General features: G+C 53.0%; 1 protein-coding gene across 3 annotated transcripts in view; it reads left to right on the forward strand.

Annotated features, from left to right (window-relative positions):
• HRH2 (histamine receptor H2) overlaps positions 1-16,815 on the forward strand; it is a 31,609-nt gene extending 14,794 nt beyond the window's left edge. For 2 of the 3 annotated variants that reach the window (XM_033095652.1, XM_033095653.1), the window contains exon 3: positions 14,217-16,815. In XM_033095652.1, coding sequence (XP_032951543.1) covers positions 14,217-14,409 — 193 coding nt within the window. In that variant the 3' untranslated portion in view covers positions 14,410-16,815. Of the gene's footprint in view, positions 1-9,504; positions 9,621-14,216 lie in introns of all 3 variants that reach the window. The other variant, XR_004421912.1, reaches the window with a different exon arrangement.
• Positions 16,816-19,238: the final 2,423 nt, after the last annotated feature.

Consider the following 19,238-nt stretch of genomic DNA (forward strand, 5'->3'; position numbering starts at 1 on the left):
CCTAACCACCAAGGCCCTGCACCCCATGCACCCCACCCTCAGCCCAGACCATCTCTTAGCTCTCTTGACGCACCCAACAGTTTAATGTCTGCTCCCCCAGACCATGAGCTCCCTGAAGGCAGACCTGTATCTGCGACAGTCACTGTTTACCCCCAGCACCTAACACTGTGCCTGGCACAGCACCGGCCCAGCCATGGGTGTTGAATGAATGAATGAATGAATGAATGAATGAATACCTTGTTCTAGGTCCCAAGAGCCCTGAGAAGTGAATAATGCTGCCCCCCTTTATAGATCAGGAAAGCAAGTCTCAAAGGGGGCGTTCCAGGAACCTTGTGGGAGCTCGGAAATTCCTGGGTCCCTTTTCTAAACTGGACGTCACAACGGGCCTCCCTCCAAACGCTGGTGTCAGGGGCAGCCTCACGGCGCCATCCGCCACCAGCTGTGACTCAGAGGATCAGTCTCGAGTGGAAAGAGGCCCCTGGCCTGCCTCTGTCACAGGCAGGCCCACGAAGGACCACACACAGGAAATGCTCAAGCTGGGGTGGGGTCCCGCGTCCCGACAACCTGGACGCTGGCCACTGCATCTCCATGGCCCGGTTCGGCCAGAGGCTGGGGACAGCGGGGAGGATGGCGCTGACCTGTCTTCTGCTGTAAGTCCCGTCTCGGCAGGCAGACGAGGCTGCACTGCCGGAGCGGAGAGGGAAAGCCATGCTTGACGCACGCACGTTTCTTGGGCACGTCACCGGACAGTCTGCACTGCCGTTTCCTCACCTCACTGAACGCCCCAGTGGTTGACTTTGCAGAGTCCTAAGAACAAAGTGGAGTCAGGGACACAGGCAGGGAGCAGAGTTCCTGCCACGTGGCGGGCAACGTGGATTTTGTTCTCCACCGTGCATCCTTCTCTCTTTCCTCTCATTTTGCCTTTTCTTTCGTGTTCTATCTTTCTTTTATATTACAGGTTTTTGGAGCTGTACTCCACACACTATGCATTTCACTCATGACAAGTGTAACAATTCACTGGTTTTCAGTGTATTCACAGAGTGGTGCAGCCATCAGCACAATCCATTTGAGAACATTTTCACCACCCACAAAGAAACCCTGCAGCCTTCAGCTATCACCCCGTCCCCACAATGGCACCCGACCTGCTTTCTGTCTCTATAGCTTGGCCTCTTCCAGACATGTCCTGTAATACCTGGGCTATTGCACCTGGCTCCTCTGTGCCACGCTGTTTGTGCCACTTGGTATGATGTTTTTGCTGTTCCTTCTTCCTTTTCTCCCTTCACTTCCTTCCTGTATTTCCTCTGTTGTTTTGTGTTTTCTTCCTGCCTGCCCCTCCCCCACCCCTTCCCGCCAGGCTCCCATTTCTCCTTCACCAAGAGCGTGGGTTTGATGGCAGCTCTTGGCCATTTGCAGGCCCGGGTGGGCTGCTCCAGGCGTGAGGCTGTGTCCTGCTCCCCCAGGTGCCCATGTCCCCATCTCCTGCCCGGGTTGGCTCAGAAACCCTGACCTGTGCTTCTGCACAGCCTCCCAGAGCAACTGGCTACACCAAGGAGTTCATCCTTTTCATCTTCTGTCTCTTCAGAGAGTTTGGGGAGTGAGAGCCCCCTGCACCCCGAGAGGAAGTCAGGGAAAGAGAGCAGAGGGACAGGAGGTGGAAAGCCTTTTGCAGCCTCAAAAGTCAAGGAGAATAAATGATGAAACCCCAGGAGTCACCTGAAAGGAGTCACCAGCTCCTCATTTACCCCCTGCTGACGGCGTCTTTGGTGCCAGCCCCCTGCTCCCTGGCTTCATGCAGACCCTTGTTCCTGCCCTTTCCACACCTTCACTTCCAGCTCTTTCTGACGCAGATCTGATGGGACCTGCTATGGAGCTGCCGCCCAGGGGCTGTGACGGGGAAGGAAGGAGAGCTATACCTCTGGGCCACTGCTACCGTGTTTCCCCGAAAAGAAGACCAAGCCGGACCATCAGCTCTGATGAGTCTTTTGGAGCAAAAATTAATATAAGACCTGGTATTATATTATATTATATTATATTATATTATATTATATTATATTATATTATAAGACCCGGTCTTATATTATAGTAAAATAAGACCGGGTCTTATGTTAATTTTTGATCCAAAAGACACCTTAGAGCTGATGGTCCGGCTAGGTCTTCTTTTTGGGGAAACACGGTAGTAGCTTTGTACCCATAAGAAAAATGTGCGCTCCAGGTAAACAAATTAGAAAGGAGAAAGCCCTTTCTCCAGGGGACCCGGCCCAAGGCACATGGTTCGGCAAGCAGAAGGAGCTCAGGATTTCAGTCCTGATACTCCCATGTAGGGAACAACCTACAGACCCTCCAGACCCCATGGGAGATGGTGTGGTATAGGGCAGGTAACAGCTAACCTTTTCTGCAAAGGGCCAGATAGCAAGTATTTCAGACTTGCAGCTCATACTTCTCTGACACAGCTACTCAACCTTGCCCTTCTAGCTGGAAAGCAGCCACAGACAATACGTAAACGAATCCGGGGAGACTGTGTTCCATTAAAACTTAATTTATGGACACCAAAATGTGAATTCCATATCACTTGCCCTAGTCATGAAACATTCTTCTTTTATTTAATTTTTTCCCCACCATTTCAACAAAAATAGGTGTTAGGCTGGATTTTGCCCACAGGCTACAGTCTGCCAGCACCTCCCCATCCCCCCCACCCCCCGGTATAGGCAAAGAAAAGGGTACCAAGTTCAACTCCAGCACTCACTGGCTCTGTGACTTTGGTCAGGTGGCTTGCCCTCTCTGAGCCTCAGCTTGCTCATCTGAGAAACAGGATAAAAATGCTTCCCTATGAGGACTGTGATGGCACTTAGCACCAACTTATGCAAAGCGCCTGGCACAGAGTAGATGCTTATAAGGGGGAGTTTTGCTTTTGTCTCCCCCACCGCCCACAGCCCCTCTACAACGGAGCAGCTGACAGTTCAGGGCATGGCTTTGGGGGCTTATGTCTCAGCTGTGCCAGTGGATTGCTCGGGCCGGGCCCTGAGCCTGAGCCTCGTGCCCCTCATCTGAAAATGGGGGGCTTTGGATAAGTCTCAAGGGACTATTCCAACACTAATTATATATAAATGCTAAATAAGAGACAGAAATTATGCCAAACCCCCAACTGTGTTTGTGTCAAGAATCTTCTGGCAAGGGCAGCGAAGAACATGTTTTTCATACTAATGAATCACTCTGAGTGTGGAGGCAAATTCAGTAAAATGTGTCCTTGTCACGACCTGAGCTGCCAGTGCAGGGACCAGGGACAGATGGGTGAGACTGGCCCAGCAGGGGGCTGCCAAGAGAGCCCCAGCCTGGCGGAAGAGACTGGGCTTCTCACGGCCTCTGCCACTAACAGGCTGTGTGGTCTTGAGAGGATCACGTCCCTGTCTGAGCCCAGCTTCCTCGTGAGTCAGAGCTGAGGCTGCAGGCGGCAGCACTGCTCCTGGAGAACAGCAGAGTCAAGGCCCTCTGCTTCGCGGTGACACAGGTGTCTTTACACCCACAGGGGCTGTATGTGGCAATGTTGAGGGATATTCCTGGGTGTGCACAGCCCCTGGCTCTCCTGGGGTGTGAGGACCAGTCCCTCCCGGCCCAGAGATGGGAAGAGGGGGCGGGGGAGTTTGTCCCAACTGCCAAAGGCGGCAGATGGCTCTACAAGCTCTGCTGGTGCGGAAGGCTGAGTGTGGGGCCGCAGACCAGGCATCACGGGCCCGGGGAGAGACTGAGGCCGTCCTCACTGCCAGGCAGACGTTTGGGGTGGGTGGCAAGGCAGTGCCCAGTGCCCAGAAGACTCAGGGAACTTGCCCTCTGCACACTGACTTGGCAGACAGAGTCCATATTAGTACTGAATTACTGTTGACTGTTGAAATGGAACATTAAAATGCAAAGTCGAAGAGAAACTCCACTCCTGTTGCCAGCATCCACAAGCCCTGAAGTCACGGTTCCGTTCTCCCTTCCTGGCTTTCATGAGCAGATGTGGCCTCAATGTGGCAACAAGAGGACCCCATTTAGTTCCTAAGCAGGTCACATGTCCCCCGTTTTAGGGGCTGCTGAGTCTTACTGGTTCACATTCACTCATCCTTTAGGGCCCATTCCCGGCAATGTGGGGGGAGGGGGGCAGGAGACACTGTGGAGGTCTGGGTGAGCAGGGAGGGGTACAAGCATGTGTGACAAGTGCTTGGACCTGGCAGGCGTGGGGGCTGAGAGACCCCTGGCCCAGCCTTCTGGAGGGTCTGTCATCTCGGTTGACTCCTGAGAGACACCAGGCATTTTCTAAGCCGAGGGGGCAGAGGCTGGAGGTGCCATTCCAGGCAAAGGAACAGCACGTGTGAAGGCTGAGGGGGTGTGTTGGGGCTCCCACAGGAAAGGGCGGCCTGCTCTGTTGAGAGAGCTCCGAAGGCTGTCCTCCAGTGCTGCAGGCTGGGTGACCTTGGGCAAGTACTGCCTTCTCTAAAACTTTGTCCCCATCTGAAAAATTGGGCTGAATCCCGACAGCACCTCCCTCCAGGGCTGCGGGCAGGTCCAAGGGCGTAAATGCCTGTGTCTGGGACAGAAGCTTAGAGCACAGCTCTGAATCCGCCCAGGTGTAAGATTCGGTGTTTCATTCTGCTCGGGCGCCCACAGGCCACCATACGACAGTGGGAAATGTACATTTTCCAGGTCAAGGGAGCTCGGTCAATTTCAGTTGTAAACGCGGTGACTTTGGAAGTTGAACCATCAATACAAGGAATTGTATTGCGTACAGTACAGCGGCTACATGAAGCCTCCTTGCTGCCATGTCAGTAGGGGAACCTTCCCTTGTCCTGGCTTCCAGCTAGGAAATATGGCACAAGCCCATGCTCCAGACCCCCCCACGTCCTCCATCGGCCCCCACCTCGCCTCCAGTTAGGGCTTTGAGCTCAAAAGAGAGGGGTGGGGGCAGGGCCCACTCCACCCCCAAGTGGTTCCGCCTCCTCTCACAGGTTCTTGCAAACCAAATGTCCGTGGGCTCTCTCACCAAGGACATTTTGGGGGCTCAAGAAATCATGTCTGCCTTCACCTGCAGTGGCTGGCTGAAGGGTGGGGGTGGCACTGGCTACGGGACACGCCCGGGTGAGAAGCCAGGGCAGCCCATGGACATCTCGAAACAGTATCCTATCCCCGCACTCCCCACCCCCTGCCGCCACCCGAGGCACAGCACACACCTGGCACTCTGGCCCACGTTCCAGGACCGCCTACTTGGTGACAGTGACTAGTAGCCCCCACGGCTCTGGGAATGCTGAGCCTGGTGGAGTCAGGTTGCCTGGGAGACTGGCCGTGGGCACGTTACCTAGCCTGTGCATGCCTCAGTTTCTTCATCTGTAAAATGAGGATGTTACTAGTACCTGCTTCAAACTGTAGTTGTGAGGATTAAAGGAGGGAATAAATCTGCAGGCCCGAGAACAGTGTCTGACACGTGGGGCGCCCCAATTGACTGATACATTTTCCTATCGTTTGCTTTGCCGACATCTCCACATTATTTTTGCTCTTAGAAGCAACCCAGAGATGTATGTCAGCAGGGAGCATTTTGTTGCTTTCAGATTATTTCCCTAGAAACCAAATTTCTAGAAACAGAATTACTGGTCAAAGGGGGAGGGATATTTTAGGCCTTTTGTGACACTCTGCCTAATTGTTTTCTAAAATGTGAGGGGCTCCCCTGCCACCTGCCACATGGCAAGGATCACTTCCTGGAAGCCAAGTAGGGGCGGGTCCTGGAAGTGCTGTGGGGAGGCCTGAGCAGGGCAGACAGCGTAGAAGGTGAGAAGGGGCCACTGGCATTCAAGGATGGGTAGGGGGAAGGGAAGAGAGAGAAACATCTCTGAAGGGGCTGAGGAGAAATCACCAGAAAGGTGAGACCCCCCTCCATTCAGAGACAAGAGAAAATAAGCCTCAAATCAAAACGACAGGGAGCCAAGCCCAGGATGCAGTGTGACAGGCCAGGGTGCCCTTGGGCAAACAGCCGTCCTCCCTGAGCCTCACTTTCCTCGTCTCTGAAATGGGTGTGACACCCGCCCGCGTACCAGGGTGGGATGGAATGAGCCATAGGAAACAGCTTTGGGAGGTGAGTTCCCAGACACCCTGAGTTCTTGCCCGCAAGCAGCCACTGGCAGGAGCAAGCAGGGGTTTTGGGGTTTCCTCAGTTCTAAAAGACCTGCCAGTTTCAAGGGAGATTGGACAAGCCGATCAGTCTCAAATGGAGGTTGCTGGAGGGTGCGAGAAAGGGGGCAGGGTGAACACAAGGCCAGGACTGGGAGATGTGCATAAGACCCAAATTCCCTGTGTGGTGCAAGGGGAGGGGGCAGGCAGAGGGTCTCGAGCTTTGCGGCTCAGCCCAGCGGGGCTCTCGAGATTCTCCGCTTCCTTGCTGTGAGCCCCTGGGCCAATGACTGAAGCCCTTGGTGCTCACACTCCCTCATCTGTCAGAAGTAAGAATATAACAACTACATCACAGGTATCACATGGATGTTGTGGAAGTTCAGGGCTAAATTCCCAACCCATGAGAACTGTCATCGTTTTATTTTTCTGCAAACCCAGTTCAGCAGCAGGAAGTGGGTGGGAGGGAGGCAGGGGAGGGGTTCAGTGGAAGTAGGGCTCCCCATATCTTCACTTCTCCTTCAAGCAACAAACCCAATGTGCTGTAACATGTAACACAGGCTGTGTGACCTCAGGCAAGCTTCCTAACCTCTCTGTGCCTTAGTTTCCTCCTCCATCAAATGGGCGAGAGTAATACATGTGCATTGATGGAACTAATACTTACAAATTGCTTAGAGCTGGGCCAGGCCTGCCGTGGGAACTCAGTGGGTAGTGGCTGTTATTCAGATGCCCGAAGGCTCCGAACACAGGTGTTAGAACTAGCAGACGTGGCACAGAGCCCTGTTTCTCTACCCAGCAGCTGTGTGACCTTGGTCAGGTCACTTAGCCCCATGAAGGACCAGTGCCCTCATCGAGACGCCACGCATACAGTAATTGTTCAACGTGGCTGCTGGCTGAGGGCTGTGGAGAGGACAGCCAGGAAAACTGCCAGCCCCATGCCCTGCCGCCTTGGCTCCCCCAGGGGAGGGTGGGTGCATTCTCCTCCCCAGAGGGGCACCGTCCTTTCCCCCAGCCTCCCCGGGCCACCCGCTGCCATGGGCAGGTGCAATCTCACTGATCCATGCAGTTGTAAAATCTTGGAGAAGGGCCAGTGCAGACCACAAGCTGAGACCATTCCTTGGTCAGTCCCTGACATTCCCCAGTTCCAAAGCCTTCGGCAGCGGCCAGTCCTGCCAAACACATGCAAGCCCCTCCATCAGGACCGTCCTGTTCTGGCCACTGAGTCGCTGTCTGTTCTCTCCTCCCGCTGCAGCCCAGGCTCCTTCTCCAGCTGCACTGGACTTTCCTGTTCTCAGAACACAACCCACAGCCATGCTGCCCCTCAGTCTGCAGAAACTCCCCCATTACACCCCCGTTCCATTTCCACCCATTGCCCCAGGCCCAACTCAAATGCCACCTGTTCCCTAGAGCCTCCGCTAGGCCCCAGGGCAGAAGTGGCTTCCGGGCCACACAGTCCTGCCCAGCCCCGCCCCCACACACACTCTTGTGTGCGCGCATACCCCACTCACTCACACACCCACGCACACCCGTAAGTTACTTGACACCGCGGCCCTGCCCTGCCCATCCCCACAGCTCTCATCTTAGCTCTCGGTCCAGTTCTGTCCAGTTCATTCTTTAGGCTGGCCCTCGTGAAGGCGCATGCGCACTGCGAAGGGAGCGCACTTGGGCGTCAGCAGCTGAGGGTTCGAGTTTGAGTTTGGCTAGTGAGTGACCCGGGGGCATCACACACCCACCGAAGCCTCAGTTTCCTGGGCTGTGAAACAGGGACACCTGCGCTTGTCTTACGGCGCCCCAGGGGAGGATGAACTAGAAAAAGGCTGCGAACACCCTGCACAGAACCTAGCACGGCGCGCTCCGTAAATGCTGCTTCTTGCCAGTCACTCGCGTATTCACCAGCACGATGCTCGATGCTGGCTGCAAGCGAGGGGGTCCACGGGGACGGCCGGTCACAGCCAAGCCCTCCCTCGATGGGCTCCCAGGCTGGCCCCAGGCTGTGCCCACCACATTCAGGGATGTGTGTCCTGGATTCCTTTCAGGAGCCCAAAGCGCCTGACCCTCTGTTTCCCTTCTCATGGGGGAGAAAGGGATTAACGGTTTGTGACTGGGTTACACTCTGCTCTCAACTAAGTCCAGGGAGTGCTGGCGTGCCTTTCTTGGATGAAATTCACTGTATTTTGGATAAATTTCACCTTATTTGACATGAAAATAACCACCGTGTCTGCAAAGCCCACAGCAAGTCTTTGCCCAGCTGTCTCCGACCCTTCCCACCGGAGGACAGAGCTCCACCTTACGACTTACAATAGGGCGACGCCCCTGCCCGGCATACCTGCCCCTGGCCCTCCCCTTCAAAGCAGCCGCTGGCACAGACAAACCCCCTGTGTTTACCTCCAGAAAATTATGAGAAAGCCACGAAAAAAATAATTTCTCTCATGAGCAGAGCGCTGAAGCTTGATCATTTTGGCGTATTGGCCAGTCCTGGTTTGTGGTAGAAAACAAAGGTTTATGAAGAGAACATTCTGATTGGGCTCTGGGTAACTTGGTGTCCTGACATTTTCATCTCGCAGCTTATTTTAAAACAACCAGAAATTAGGTCTGGCCTGGAGAGGAGAGTTGCCCCAGATTTTGGCAAAGGCTTAAGGCAAGAGGAGAAAGCCCTGGTGGGTTGCAGCTAGCTGGCTCCCAGAACAGGAGACAGCCACTCCCCTTTCTAATCTCCTCCACTCTCACTTCTACTTCTTATGAAAGAGACAGGACTTCCTGGTAACCCAGTTCCCAGGATGTCGGTGAAACTGATCCTGTGGGTGTGGCAGTTTCTGGTATTGCTGGGCACAGGATGAGCAGGGGTTCAGGGATTGCCAGACCCTCAGCACACAGTCCCTCAAACACCAGTTCTCAGGAACCCTCAGGGGCTTGGCTATTGCAGGAAATAAGGGGAAGGGAAAAGCAGAGGAGGAGCTCTTGGAATTTCAAAACATTTCATTCTCCTGTCTCATCTCATGGCTTCACCAGCGCGTTCACTGGAATTACCTCCGTTTTACAGATGAGGAGAGGGGCCTGGGAAGGGAGTGGGGTTACCTGAGACCCACAGCCGGGAAATCTCACCCTTGCTCCCAATCATCCCAGCCTGTGGCTGGTGGTCAGAAGGTGTTCGCTGAAATGGTACCCTCCCGGTGTTCCTGCCCCGAGGCTCCCCAGGCTGGGAGCAGTGCGAAGGCAGCTAGAGAAATAAAGCCAGCATGAAACGCAATGCATGGGGGTAAGGGCTGCCAGGGACACCAGGGGAAGTGTTCTGCTTCTGATCTGTGAATTTAGAAGTCAGAAGACCGGACAGTCACTGTCACAGAACTGAGATTTATTGGGCTTTTTGTTCACTAGTTCACACACATGATTGAACCCCTACTATAAACCTGGAGAGTGGGTAGAAGAGGAGAGATCCAAGAGCTGCCTTTAGTCTGGAAGACGGACAACCAACTGATGGTTAACCCAGGGAGGTAAGCGCCTCAGAAGAGGGGCGTAAGGGGCGGGAGGAAATCTGTAACCCGGGGACCTCAGAGACAGCTTTCCAGAGGAGGAGATGCCTGAACAGAATCTGGAAACAGAAGTAGAAGTTGAACAATCCAGAAAAAAAGTAAAATAAATGACTTTGAAGCAATGGGAACGACATATGCAAAGACAGAGCACAAGAAAGAGCCCAGGAACGTGTGTGTGGTGGGTCAGTGTGATCATCTGTCCTGTCGGCACTCACAGGTGATGGAAAGGGCACTGCCATTCATTATCTGTAATCCTCACAACCGTCCTGTGAGGTTGCGATTACTAACTTAGTCACAGATGAGAAAACCGAGGTTCTGAGAGGGCCCCAGCACAGCTTCTCATACAGAGTAGGACTGAAACTGGGTCCTGACTCCTGGTGGCTGAAGGTAGTATAACCCCCTCAGTGTGAAAAGATGAGGTTCAGATTTCAAATAACATTGCTTCTTTGGGGATATTTTAGTCAGGACACTGTTAGCTCCCTGGAGCAGGAGCCCAGCTAAACGAGGCTTGGGTTGGTGGAGGGGAGGAATTGGCTCATAGAACTGAAGAGACCAAGAGTAGTTTCAAGCATGGCTAGATCCAAATGCTCAAATGTCATTAGAGATGTGTCTTTCTCCAGCTTTCAACTCAGTTTCACACTGCATTGATTTCATTCTCTGTTAGCCTCCCCAGGGTGCCACCAGCACTCCAAGCTTCTATCTTACCACTTTAGCGGCCCCATGGAAAACATGTCCCTTTCCTACCTATTGTTCCAACAAAAATTTTTAGGCTTACATTTCATTGGCTGGGCTGGGTCACGTGTCTACCTTTGTACTCACACCTGGAGCCAGGGCAAAGAATAAGAGGTCAATCGTACTTCGCCCACATAGAAAAAGAGTGGGGAAATGCAGATTCCAAAGAATCAGGGTACTTTTCCCAAGAGAAGGGGAATGGATGACGGGAAGGTGAGAACGACAGGTGTTTGCAAGGGGCACCTGCTGAGTGGCAGACGCTGTATTCTGTGCTCTCCTACAACCCCGTTAAAATCCCACAGCTGCAAGTATCAGGGCTCAGGGCAAAGATGGGCCATGGGGACATGAAGCGGGTCCAGGAATATAAAACCTACTCGTATCTCAGAAGTGTGAGATGTAGTAGAGTCTACACGGTGTGGGAATCGTTCCAACTCACGTCTGGCACAGACGGCACGCCAAGTAAAGGAGGGGGGCTCCATGCCACAGGACGTAAGTTACATAATGTGAAATGTGCGTGTTAAACATGTTTTATCCGAGGACAGAAATTCCATATGGTCAGGAGGAAAGAGAATGAGGAAAACAAGGCAATTTAAAACAAAGTAAGAAAAGAGAGGAGAAATTTGAGAAAAGGTGATGCAAATATAAAACACAAAATCACATTGAAAATTAGTCAAAATGTATCAAGAATCACAGTACGTGTAAATGGATCAAGCTGGCCAATTAAAAAATGAAGATTGTCAGATTTGATTTTTATAAATCCAAACAAATATTTTTACAAGAACTAGATAGACATAAGGAATCAAACAAACAAAAAAATGTTGAAAGTATAAGGAAGGAAAGATAAGATAAAATAGGCAAATACTAACCAAAAGAAACCTGGGTATCTGTATTCATATCACACAAAGTGAACTGTAAACAAAATGTATTACTCAACGTAAAGGTGATTATACTTTAAAAAAAAAAAGATTCAATTCACCAGAAAGACAATAATTCTAAACTTGTATGTACCAAGTAAACTGGCTTTAAAAATATGTAAAGTAAAACTGACAAACTACACACAGAAATTAATCGTTAACATCACAAATAAATAATATTAAGAATGAAAGGGTAATATTATTAAAGATGTTGCAGAGATTAAGTATGATAATGAGAACATTGCAATCGATTTTACGCCCCCACCGAGGAAAACTCAGACGCAGTGACCACATTCCTAGCAAAACAGGACTTGCCAAACCTGACCTGAGAAGAAATAGAAAACCTGATGGCCCTATAACTATTAGAAAGAAATAAATGAAATGAATGAAACACCAGCAGCGCTTGCTTTTGCAAAGGAGTTTTACCAAACACTCCGGGAGCAGCTCATTCCATCATGCACAAAACTCAATCAGAAGAGAGAACAGGGGAAACTCTGCTGTTTACATGACAAGGCCACTGTCAAAAGCAAGTACGAGACGAGAAACGATAAAAAGCAAGAAACAACTCCGATGTCCGTCAACGGGGGAGTGGGTAAAGAAACTGGAGTATATTCACGTAATGGAATGTTTGCAGGAGTGAAGATAAGGTACAGCACACGTACCGACACGGCCTAAGCTCCTCAACAGGATGTTAAACAACAAGCAAAACAGCAGCTACAGGAAAACGTCACAAAACACGATTCCACTTCAATCAGAGTAAGATGCAGGCAGAACTACCCAATATATTGTTGAGGGATACATAAATATTTGCTGAAACAAGCCAAGGGCTCGTAAAGTTCTGTTTCGTAATCGGAGGGGTGGTTACACTAGTGAATTTTCTTTAAACCACGTGTATGTGTTTTTATATAGCCTCTTTGGATGTATGAATGCATTTCGTTTGAAAATATTTACTGATGGAATTGACATGTAACGGAAAGATACGTCTGAATTAAGGAGTTATTTGAGATGTTTATTTCCTTTGTTTTGTTCACTTCTACGTTCTGAATTTTTTATTGTGAACATGTGATATATCCAAATTATTTTAAGTGACTTTTCAGCCCTTAAGGAGAAGGGGCTCGTTACTTCCTGGCCTAGAGCTAGCTTTTCTTTGATAATTTCCCTCATTTCAGTGAAGGTCACTTGGTCAGAGCCACAGGCTCTGTCTGGATTTTAAGCCAAAGGTAGTAGACCCCTGCCTGCTTGGTCAATGTGTACAATACTGGAGCCTCTGGAGTGCCAGAGGTACGACCTTGAAGTCCTGGTGAGGGCAGGTGTTCCGGGGAGGGAGGGGCTGGCCAAACCCCCAGGGAGAGCTGGGGCCTCCAACACTGGCTAAACTGGACGTACCGCGCACTGAAGGAAGCCTGCGTGCACAAAGCCTCAAACGTCAGGCGTCCTTCTGTCTGCTGGGCCCTAAGGACAAGCTCTTCCCTCCCTCCACGAAGAAGGGGATAGGAAAATGATCTGACGCCCTGGTGGCTTAACAGATGATGGACTGCGATGGGTCTCAGGACCAAGTGGTGGGAGACCCCCAGGTTAGGAGGGGAAGAGGAAAGCTGTCACTCCAGCCTGGGCAGGAAAGGGAGAAACGTGGCCGTCTTCGTGGCCTTCGAGCTAAAGCCGGATTTTGTCCTGCCCTGGAGCTGCCCACCCGCCCAGCAATCTCTAGGACACGATGCAATGCTCAGCTTCCCCTATGTTTGGGTCCAGGGCGAGCTGGGGGTCGGGGGGATCGGGGATGCAGGACAGCACTCCACAAACCCCAGTGGCTCGCAGACTCCCCTCCCTTCTGGGTTCTATGCACTTAAATATCTACACGACTCTGTGCTTTCACTGAAATACATTTGTGAAAAAACGTTCTATCGTCACCATAATGAAAATGCAATATCAGTTGTGGGAAACAGAAGTACAGTGATACAAAACAATGGCATCACAGTTTGGTCAGATCCAATTGCCGATTAAAGCCCTGAGCCTGGCCCCAGCTCTCTGTTATCACGGGGCACGCAGGTGTTAGGGCTGAAACTCGGGGGCTCCACGCTGAGCCTTTCCCTCCGGACCTTGTGAGGTTTGCAATAAAAATGGGAAAGGATCTCACAGAATGTGGCTGCAGGGAAGAGCAGGTCTGCCAGCCACATCTTGGCAGGCACAGGGCACAGGAACTTTGTATTCCCACAGGCGAGGGAACTCGTCTGCTTTCTGACAGTACCTGGCAAACACTTGGTTCAAAATGGGCCGATCAAGCGTTGGGCTCATGAACCTTCAGCAGCCTCTCCTCCAATCAGATTGACTCCACAAGTATTAACTGAGGGCCTACTGAGCGCCAGCTACATTGCAGAGGTTTGAAAGGCAAGTGCCTTGCCTTCGGAGAGCACACATTTGGATAGAGACAGAGGTGTTCACGACTGATTTTGATGCCAGGCTGAATACATCTTTTCATCTTCTTCGCCTCATCTTTCCCCAACTCATGCAGGGCGTGCTGTAGGTAGTCAGGAGTCATTTCATTAAGATTCAGAAATAGCAAGTATCAACCAGGCTCCTACTGTGCGCCAGGCTTTAGAACACTTAATCCTTTCAAGACTTGAGAGGTAGTTATTTTTACCTCCATATGACGTTCAGAGGGGTTAAGTAACTTGACCAAGAGCACACAGCATGTTAGAAACCAGCTTGGGATTTGAAAGCAGGTCTCCAGAATGCTCTCCCCTGTGGGCTGAGGGAAGAAGTTCCTGTTGCACATGGGAGATCTGACCACCCCCCCACCACACTTCCCTGTCCCTGGGGCGTAGCTTGGAAGGAAAGGCCGAGGCTAGGCTCTGGCCCCACTGGCCTCGCTTAGGGGTCACCTCAGCCCTGACCTATGCTTGTGTGTCCTCAGGAAGCCAGCCCTGTCCTGCACCATGTGCTCCGGCAACCTTCTGAGCTGCTGCAAGAGTCTGTGGGGCCTTCGGTTCCTCCAGAGACACGTGGGAGGCCCCTCGGAGGAGCAGCCAAGGGAACTGCTGGCCAAGGGGCCACGGAGGACACCGCCTGAGGAAGCGGTGAGGACACTGCCCTCCCAGGCTGTCTAGACCCAGCCCCAGGACACTGAAGATACAGTTCTCAGTCACCAAGATTTGACTCCTGGAGCCACTAAGGACCCAGCAGCCCCCAAAGCCACCGAAGATGCACCCTAGCCTGTGTCTGGGGAACTCCCAGACTCACAGCAGGGGGGTGGGGTGCTCGGGCCTCCGGTGGAACAGCCTGTCTGTGCTCAGCGTTCCCAGACAGGTGCCAGGACTCCCCGGGGTCGCAAGCTCACACTCGTGCTGGCCCTGAGTCGTGAGCAGAGACAGCGGGACATTCGGGATATGTGCACGTGTGCGTGGGTGTGTACGTGCAGGAGCACGCGTGCCCTCTGAGCATAGCAGACGGTGTTGCCATAAAGTGTTAGCCTCTCATTCCCTCGTGGGTTCTGCAGATTAAGGACAAGAAAAAAGGAAGAGAAAGGGAAGGGAAGGGAAAGAAAGGAAAGGAGCCTTTAATGAACACCTACTGTGTGTGAGGTACCTCACCAGCATGAACTCCCATAACCCGTATCACATGTGACAAGGATTACGGTCGCAACTGTAGAGGTGGAAACTGAGGTTCAGGGAAGTACGGGGCCTGCTCAGGCCACTCAGCTAGAATGTGTGCCCGGCTCATAGGAGGCGCTCGAAAAGTAGCTGTTGAATGAATGAATGAATGAACGAATGAATGAACAAACGGGAGGATGAGTGAAAAGCCAGGCCTCCAGCCCATGCTCTTGACACGATAGTATGTTGCCTCTCAGGAGAGGGGTCCCTGAGGCTCAGACCCGCAGCCTGGGGTGGGGGGGGCCTCATGCTGCTTTTCAACAAGAAGTGGTGTGGACTGGACTTGCTGGGGAAAGTGTACGGGGCGTCAGGGATGGGGAGGTGGACGGTTGGGGGACACAGTAGCTGTGAGTGGGGGAGTGGACCCCACGGCCCCCTTTGCTGGATGTGTGACCTTGGCTGAGTCAGGAGACCACCCTGAGCGGCTCTTTACTCCTCTGTCCTAGTCATGGGGTGTTGCAGAGACCTCAGGAGGTGGGGGTGGTGAGGGTGTCCATGGACTCTCCTCTCCGGCCACGGCCCCTCCCTGAGCCCTCTCTTCCCCTCGTTCCAAGGCCCCTTCTGGGGTCCTCTTCCCTGCCCACCCATGCCTTTTCAGTCCCTCTGGCCCCCAGCTCCCCGGCCGTCAGTGTGGCTGTTCCCCGAGCCTTTTCTTCTCACTGTGGTTTCGTCCCCTCTGCGACCTCACCCGCACCTTCGACACTGAAGTTCCCTGGAGACTTATCTCAGGAGATTGGTCACAGATTTGTCGCTGGGGCCCAGGCTCCTTCTGGGAGCTTTCCGCCCACTGCTGCCTACACAGTGCCCTCATCTGGGGGTGCGAACGAAGGCACCTCACCTCTGGCATGACCGCGACTGCCCCTGGACCTCGTCCCTGCACCTGCTTCTCTCCCAGGATGCCCTTCTCAGAGACAAGCCTGCTCCTGGCTTCCAAGGCCGAGGGTCAGTCGGGGCGTTCTCTCCACCTGCCCTGTTGTCACTCCGTCCTACTGCCCTCCCCTCGGTCAGGACCATGGAGACGGCCCTCCGCACTCCCCACTCACTTCCCTCCAGCCCACGGTGGGCTGTGCAAAGGGCAAACCTGCTCATGTCACACGAGGAAACCTTCCTGGCACGGTCCCTGGTTTGTTTGGCTGCTTCATCTTGCTGCTCCTTCCAGCGACCAGGCCATGCACAGAGTTGTGTCCCTGACTTGCAATGCTCTTCCTACCCTTTCGCCACAGGATCTGTGCTGAAAGAGCACTTCTTGAGGAAGTCTTCCCTGGCCCTCCCTGTTAGGCCCGGCCCCTGACACCCACCCCCCTCCCCCCCAGAGCTCTCCTCGGAAGCCGTGGGCAGGGTAATCCATAGCCACCTGTGATTTCCGGGCCCCCGTCTGTCGCCCCCACTCAGGAGGTCATGGATCCAGCCTGACTGTTGACCACTGTCTAACCCCTAGAAGACCATCTAGCACACAATAGGAGCTTTAAGCAGCTTCTCTGCCAATACACCCGAAGGCATGATTTGCCCTGATGGCCCCAGAGGTACTCAGTCTCTTGGCGGGGCTCCTCCTGGAAGCCCAGAATCTCCTCCTCGGAAGTTTTCCCAGGAGTCTGAGGCAGGCGAGTGTCTAAGTCATGGCCAAGTAGGTGGACGCACAAGACTGGCCTGGCTGATCACAGATTCAGATGGTCAGGGCTGAGGGCAAAGTGCCACACGCCGCCTGCCACTGCAGCAGCTCCTTCAGTTCTCTTTCCTGTCCCTGCCCTTCTGGGGGCCCCCTGAAACCTCTGTAGGCTGCGAAAATGGGGCACAGGCTGCCTAGAGGAGGAGCATCTGTGGTGAGCCCCCAAGACCACGTTCCGTGTTCCAATAAAGCTATCAAAGCAGACGCTGCCTTGCAGGTTTATTTTCTAACTTCCTGGTGAGGAAATACTCCCCCAACTTCATCATACGCTGTGTCTTAATTTAGAAAAAGAGTTATAATAAGATGCTGGGGTAAAGACTAAATTGGAAAGTTCTCAGCAATCTAGGTTTCACCGGAAAACGCCACAGCAGAAACGGGGCGGGCTGGTTGACAGGATCAGGCCTCGATCCTGCAGCTGGCGGGCCTGGTACGCGGCAGGTGCTCGGTAAATGTTTGTGGAAGGGAATGTTTCTGAAGTGGTCAGCTTCAGAGATGCTTTTGTTAAGTGGGAGAAAAAGGCATCTTTAAAATGGAAAACTATCAATCGAAGTCCGCAGTCGAGAGTAAGTAGGGGAGGTGCGGTTAGGAAATCAGGTCAAGGAAAATGCATGGATTCTGTGCAAGGACTGAATCACGAAGGGAAATGCAGGGAGGGAGCGGACCAGAGTCAAGATCACTGTCTGAATTGCGGTGTCACTGGCGAGCAGGGTCCCCTGGGATGGCGGGAGGCGGCTGCAGGCGCCTGTGGCATCCTGGACTCCGGCCTCCAGAAGACGCACACAGACACATTGTGACGAATTCCCACTGGAGGCAGAGAGAAGGGTGTGAATCACCACAGCGCAAGCTTCCAGGAGCTGACCTGCCCCAAACGGGTTTTCAGATATTTCAGGGGAGCAGAGACAAAGCCGTGTGAAGGGAGACTTGGGAAATATGGAAGCAGCAGGTTAACTGAGTCAATAGATGATATCAAGCAGGTCTATGGAGACGGGAAAATGACAAGGAAGTGTCCCCTGAATTATAACCTGGGTGCCATGAATATTGGGGGTTTTAGGCAACCAGCCAGGGCTGGAAGCCTGGGCACTACAATTTCCAGAATCCTGTTCCAACAGGTTTAGACTGCACCAACGGGAAGAGGAAGAGAAGCAAAACCACTGCTGCTACGTAGGCAAAGGGGGGTGGGCGGAGGGGCAGGAGCCTGGCATGGCGGGACCCAGGGAGGCTGGCCCATCCCGCGAGGAAGGAATGGAAAGGTCTCCATCGAGAGGGGGCTAAGATGATGACGTCTGTGTTAGGAAAAGACCACTCAGACTCCAGTTGGGAAAATGGACGGGGGAGCAGCGGGTGGAGGCGGAGTGAGCAGCCCCACCGCAGGGGAGGGTCACTGCCACATCTTCTTAGGACCTACTCAAAACTCCACTGCAGACCTCGGGCTACGTGCCGGGAACCCAAGGCAATTAGACCCTTCAAGCCCTCCAGAGAGACGGGCTTGTACCTAAACATTACCGGGAATCAGGGAAAAACTGGGACACGGGGGCCAGAGCTGAAGTCACCAAGACCGGCGGGGATCACGCTGCAGTGTGTGACAATGTGAGCTTCTAAAGGGACATGCTTCTGGCACACACGGGCCGGGCTGCTTACACTCAGGGCAGAAGCGTGGTGGGTGGCAGGGGGTGCTCGGCAGCCTGGATTGAGGGGATCCGTTTGGAATCCCACCTCAGCGAAGTGGCCCACAGTTCACCTTCGCTTAGTCCAGGACCCTAGACCTGGTCCTCAGGTCTAGCTTTGGAGGACAGTTTATCATCTTCATTGTCCACCTGAGGGCGCTCTTTCTAGAACATTCAAACAGGAAATGATAGCGAGGACACACATCTCCCACCAGAATTCCCAGATCCCACCAGAATTCCCAGCATTGCATTGATAATTCAGGAAGCTTCAAAATCACTAACAGCTGCAGGGTGATGGGGGAGGCCCCCTTGCCCTCCAGCGGGCTCATAAGTCGTTATTTGGGAGGTCACTGCAGATGGTGTCACGTCCCCGACCTCCCCAATCAGTCACACACTACAGCTGCTCTCACGGCCAGAGCTCTGCCTGGCTGGACCACGTCCCTCACGCCCTGGGCACTGCCTAGTGGACCTGGTAGGGGTCCAAACGAAACAGGGCCCCAGAGGGTAGAGGTGGAGAGGGTGGGGGGAGAGTGCAGAAGAAAAAGCAGAGACAATGTGAACGGCTCCTCTTCACTGACGGTCCTCTGTGGCGCTCAAGAGAGACTCGAAGGCCCTCGGTCCTCAGAAAGGGTCTTCAGGGCGAACTCGGCCCCCACCTCCTGGCAGCACCCAGGGTCACGCCTTGTTGTGGTTTTCCTGGGCCCCTATCTACCTTTCCAGTCCCCATTCTCTCCTCCTCTCATAGGTCTGGCCACCTCACTGCACCCCCAAAGACACCCCTGAATGGGTAGACGATGGTGTCTGGCTGGCTTTGAAATCCAGCTGTGTAAACAGGTTACTTTACCTCCTTGCACACCGGTTTCCTCATCCATTAGACGGGGGTAATTCCAGGATCTCACAGGGTTGTTGGAGGATTCAATGAGGTCATGCCTGCAAGTTCTTAGGACAGTGCAATG

This window comes from Rhinolophus ferrumequinum, chromosome 24 (genome assembly GCF_004115265.2).
Source record: "Rhinolophus ferrumequinum isolate MPI-CBG mRhiFer1 chromosome 24, mRhiFer1_v1.p, whole genome shotgun sequence".
Taxonomy (NCBI): domain Eukaryota; kingdom Metazoa; phylum Chordata; class Mammalia; order Chiroptera; family Rhinolophidae; genus Rhinolophus; species Rhinolophus ferrumequinum.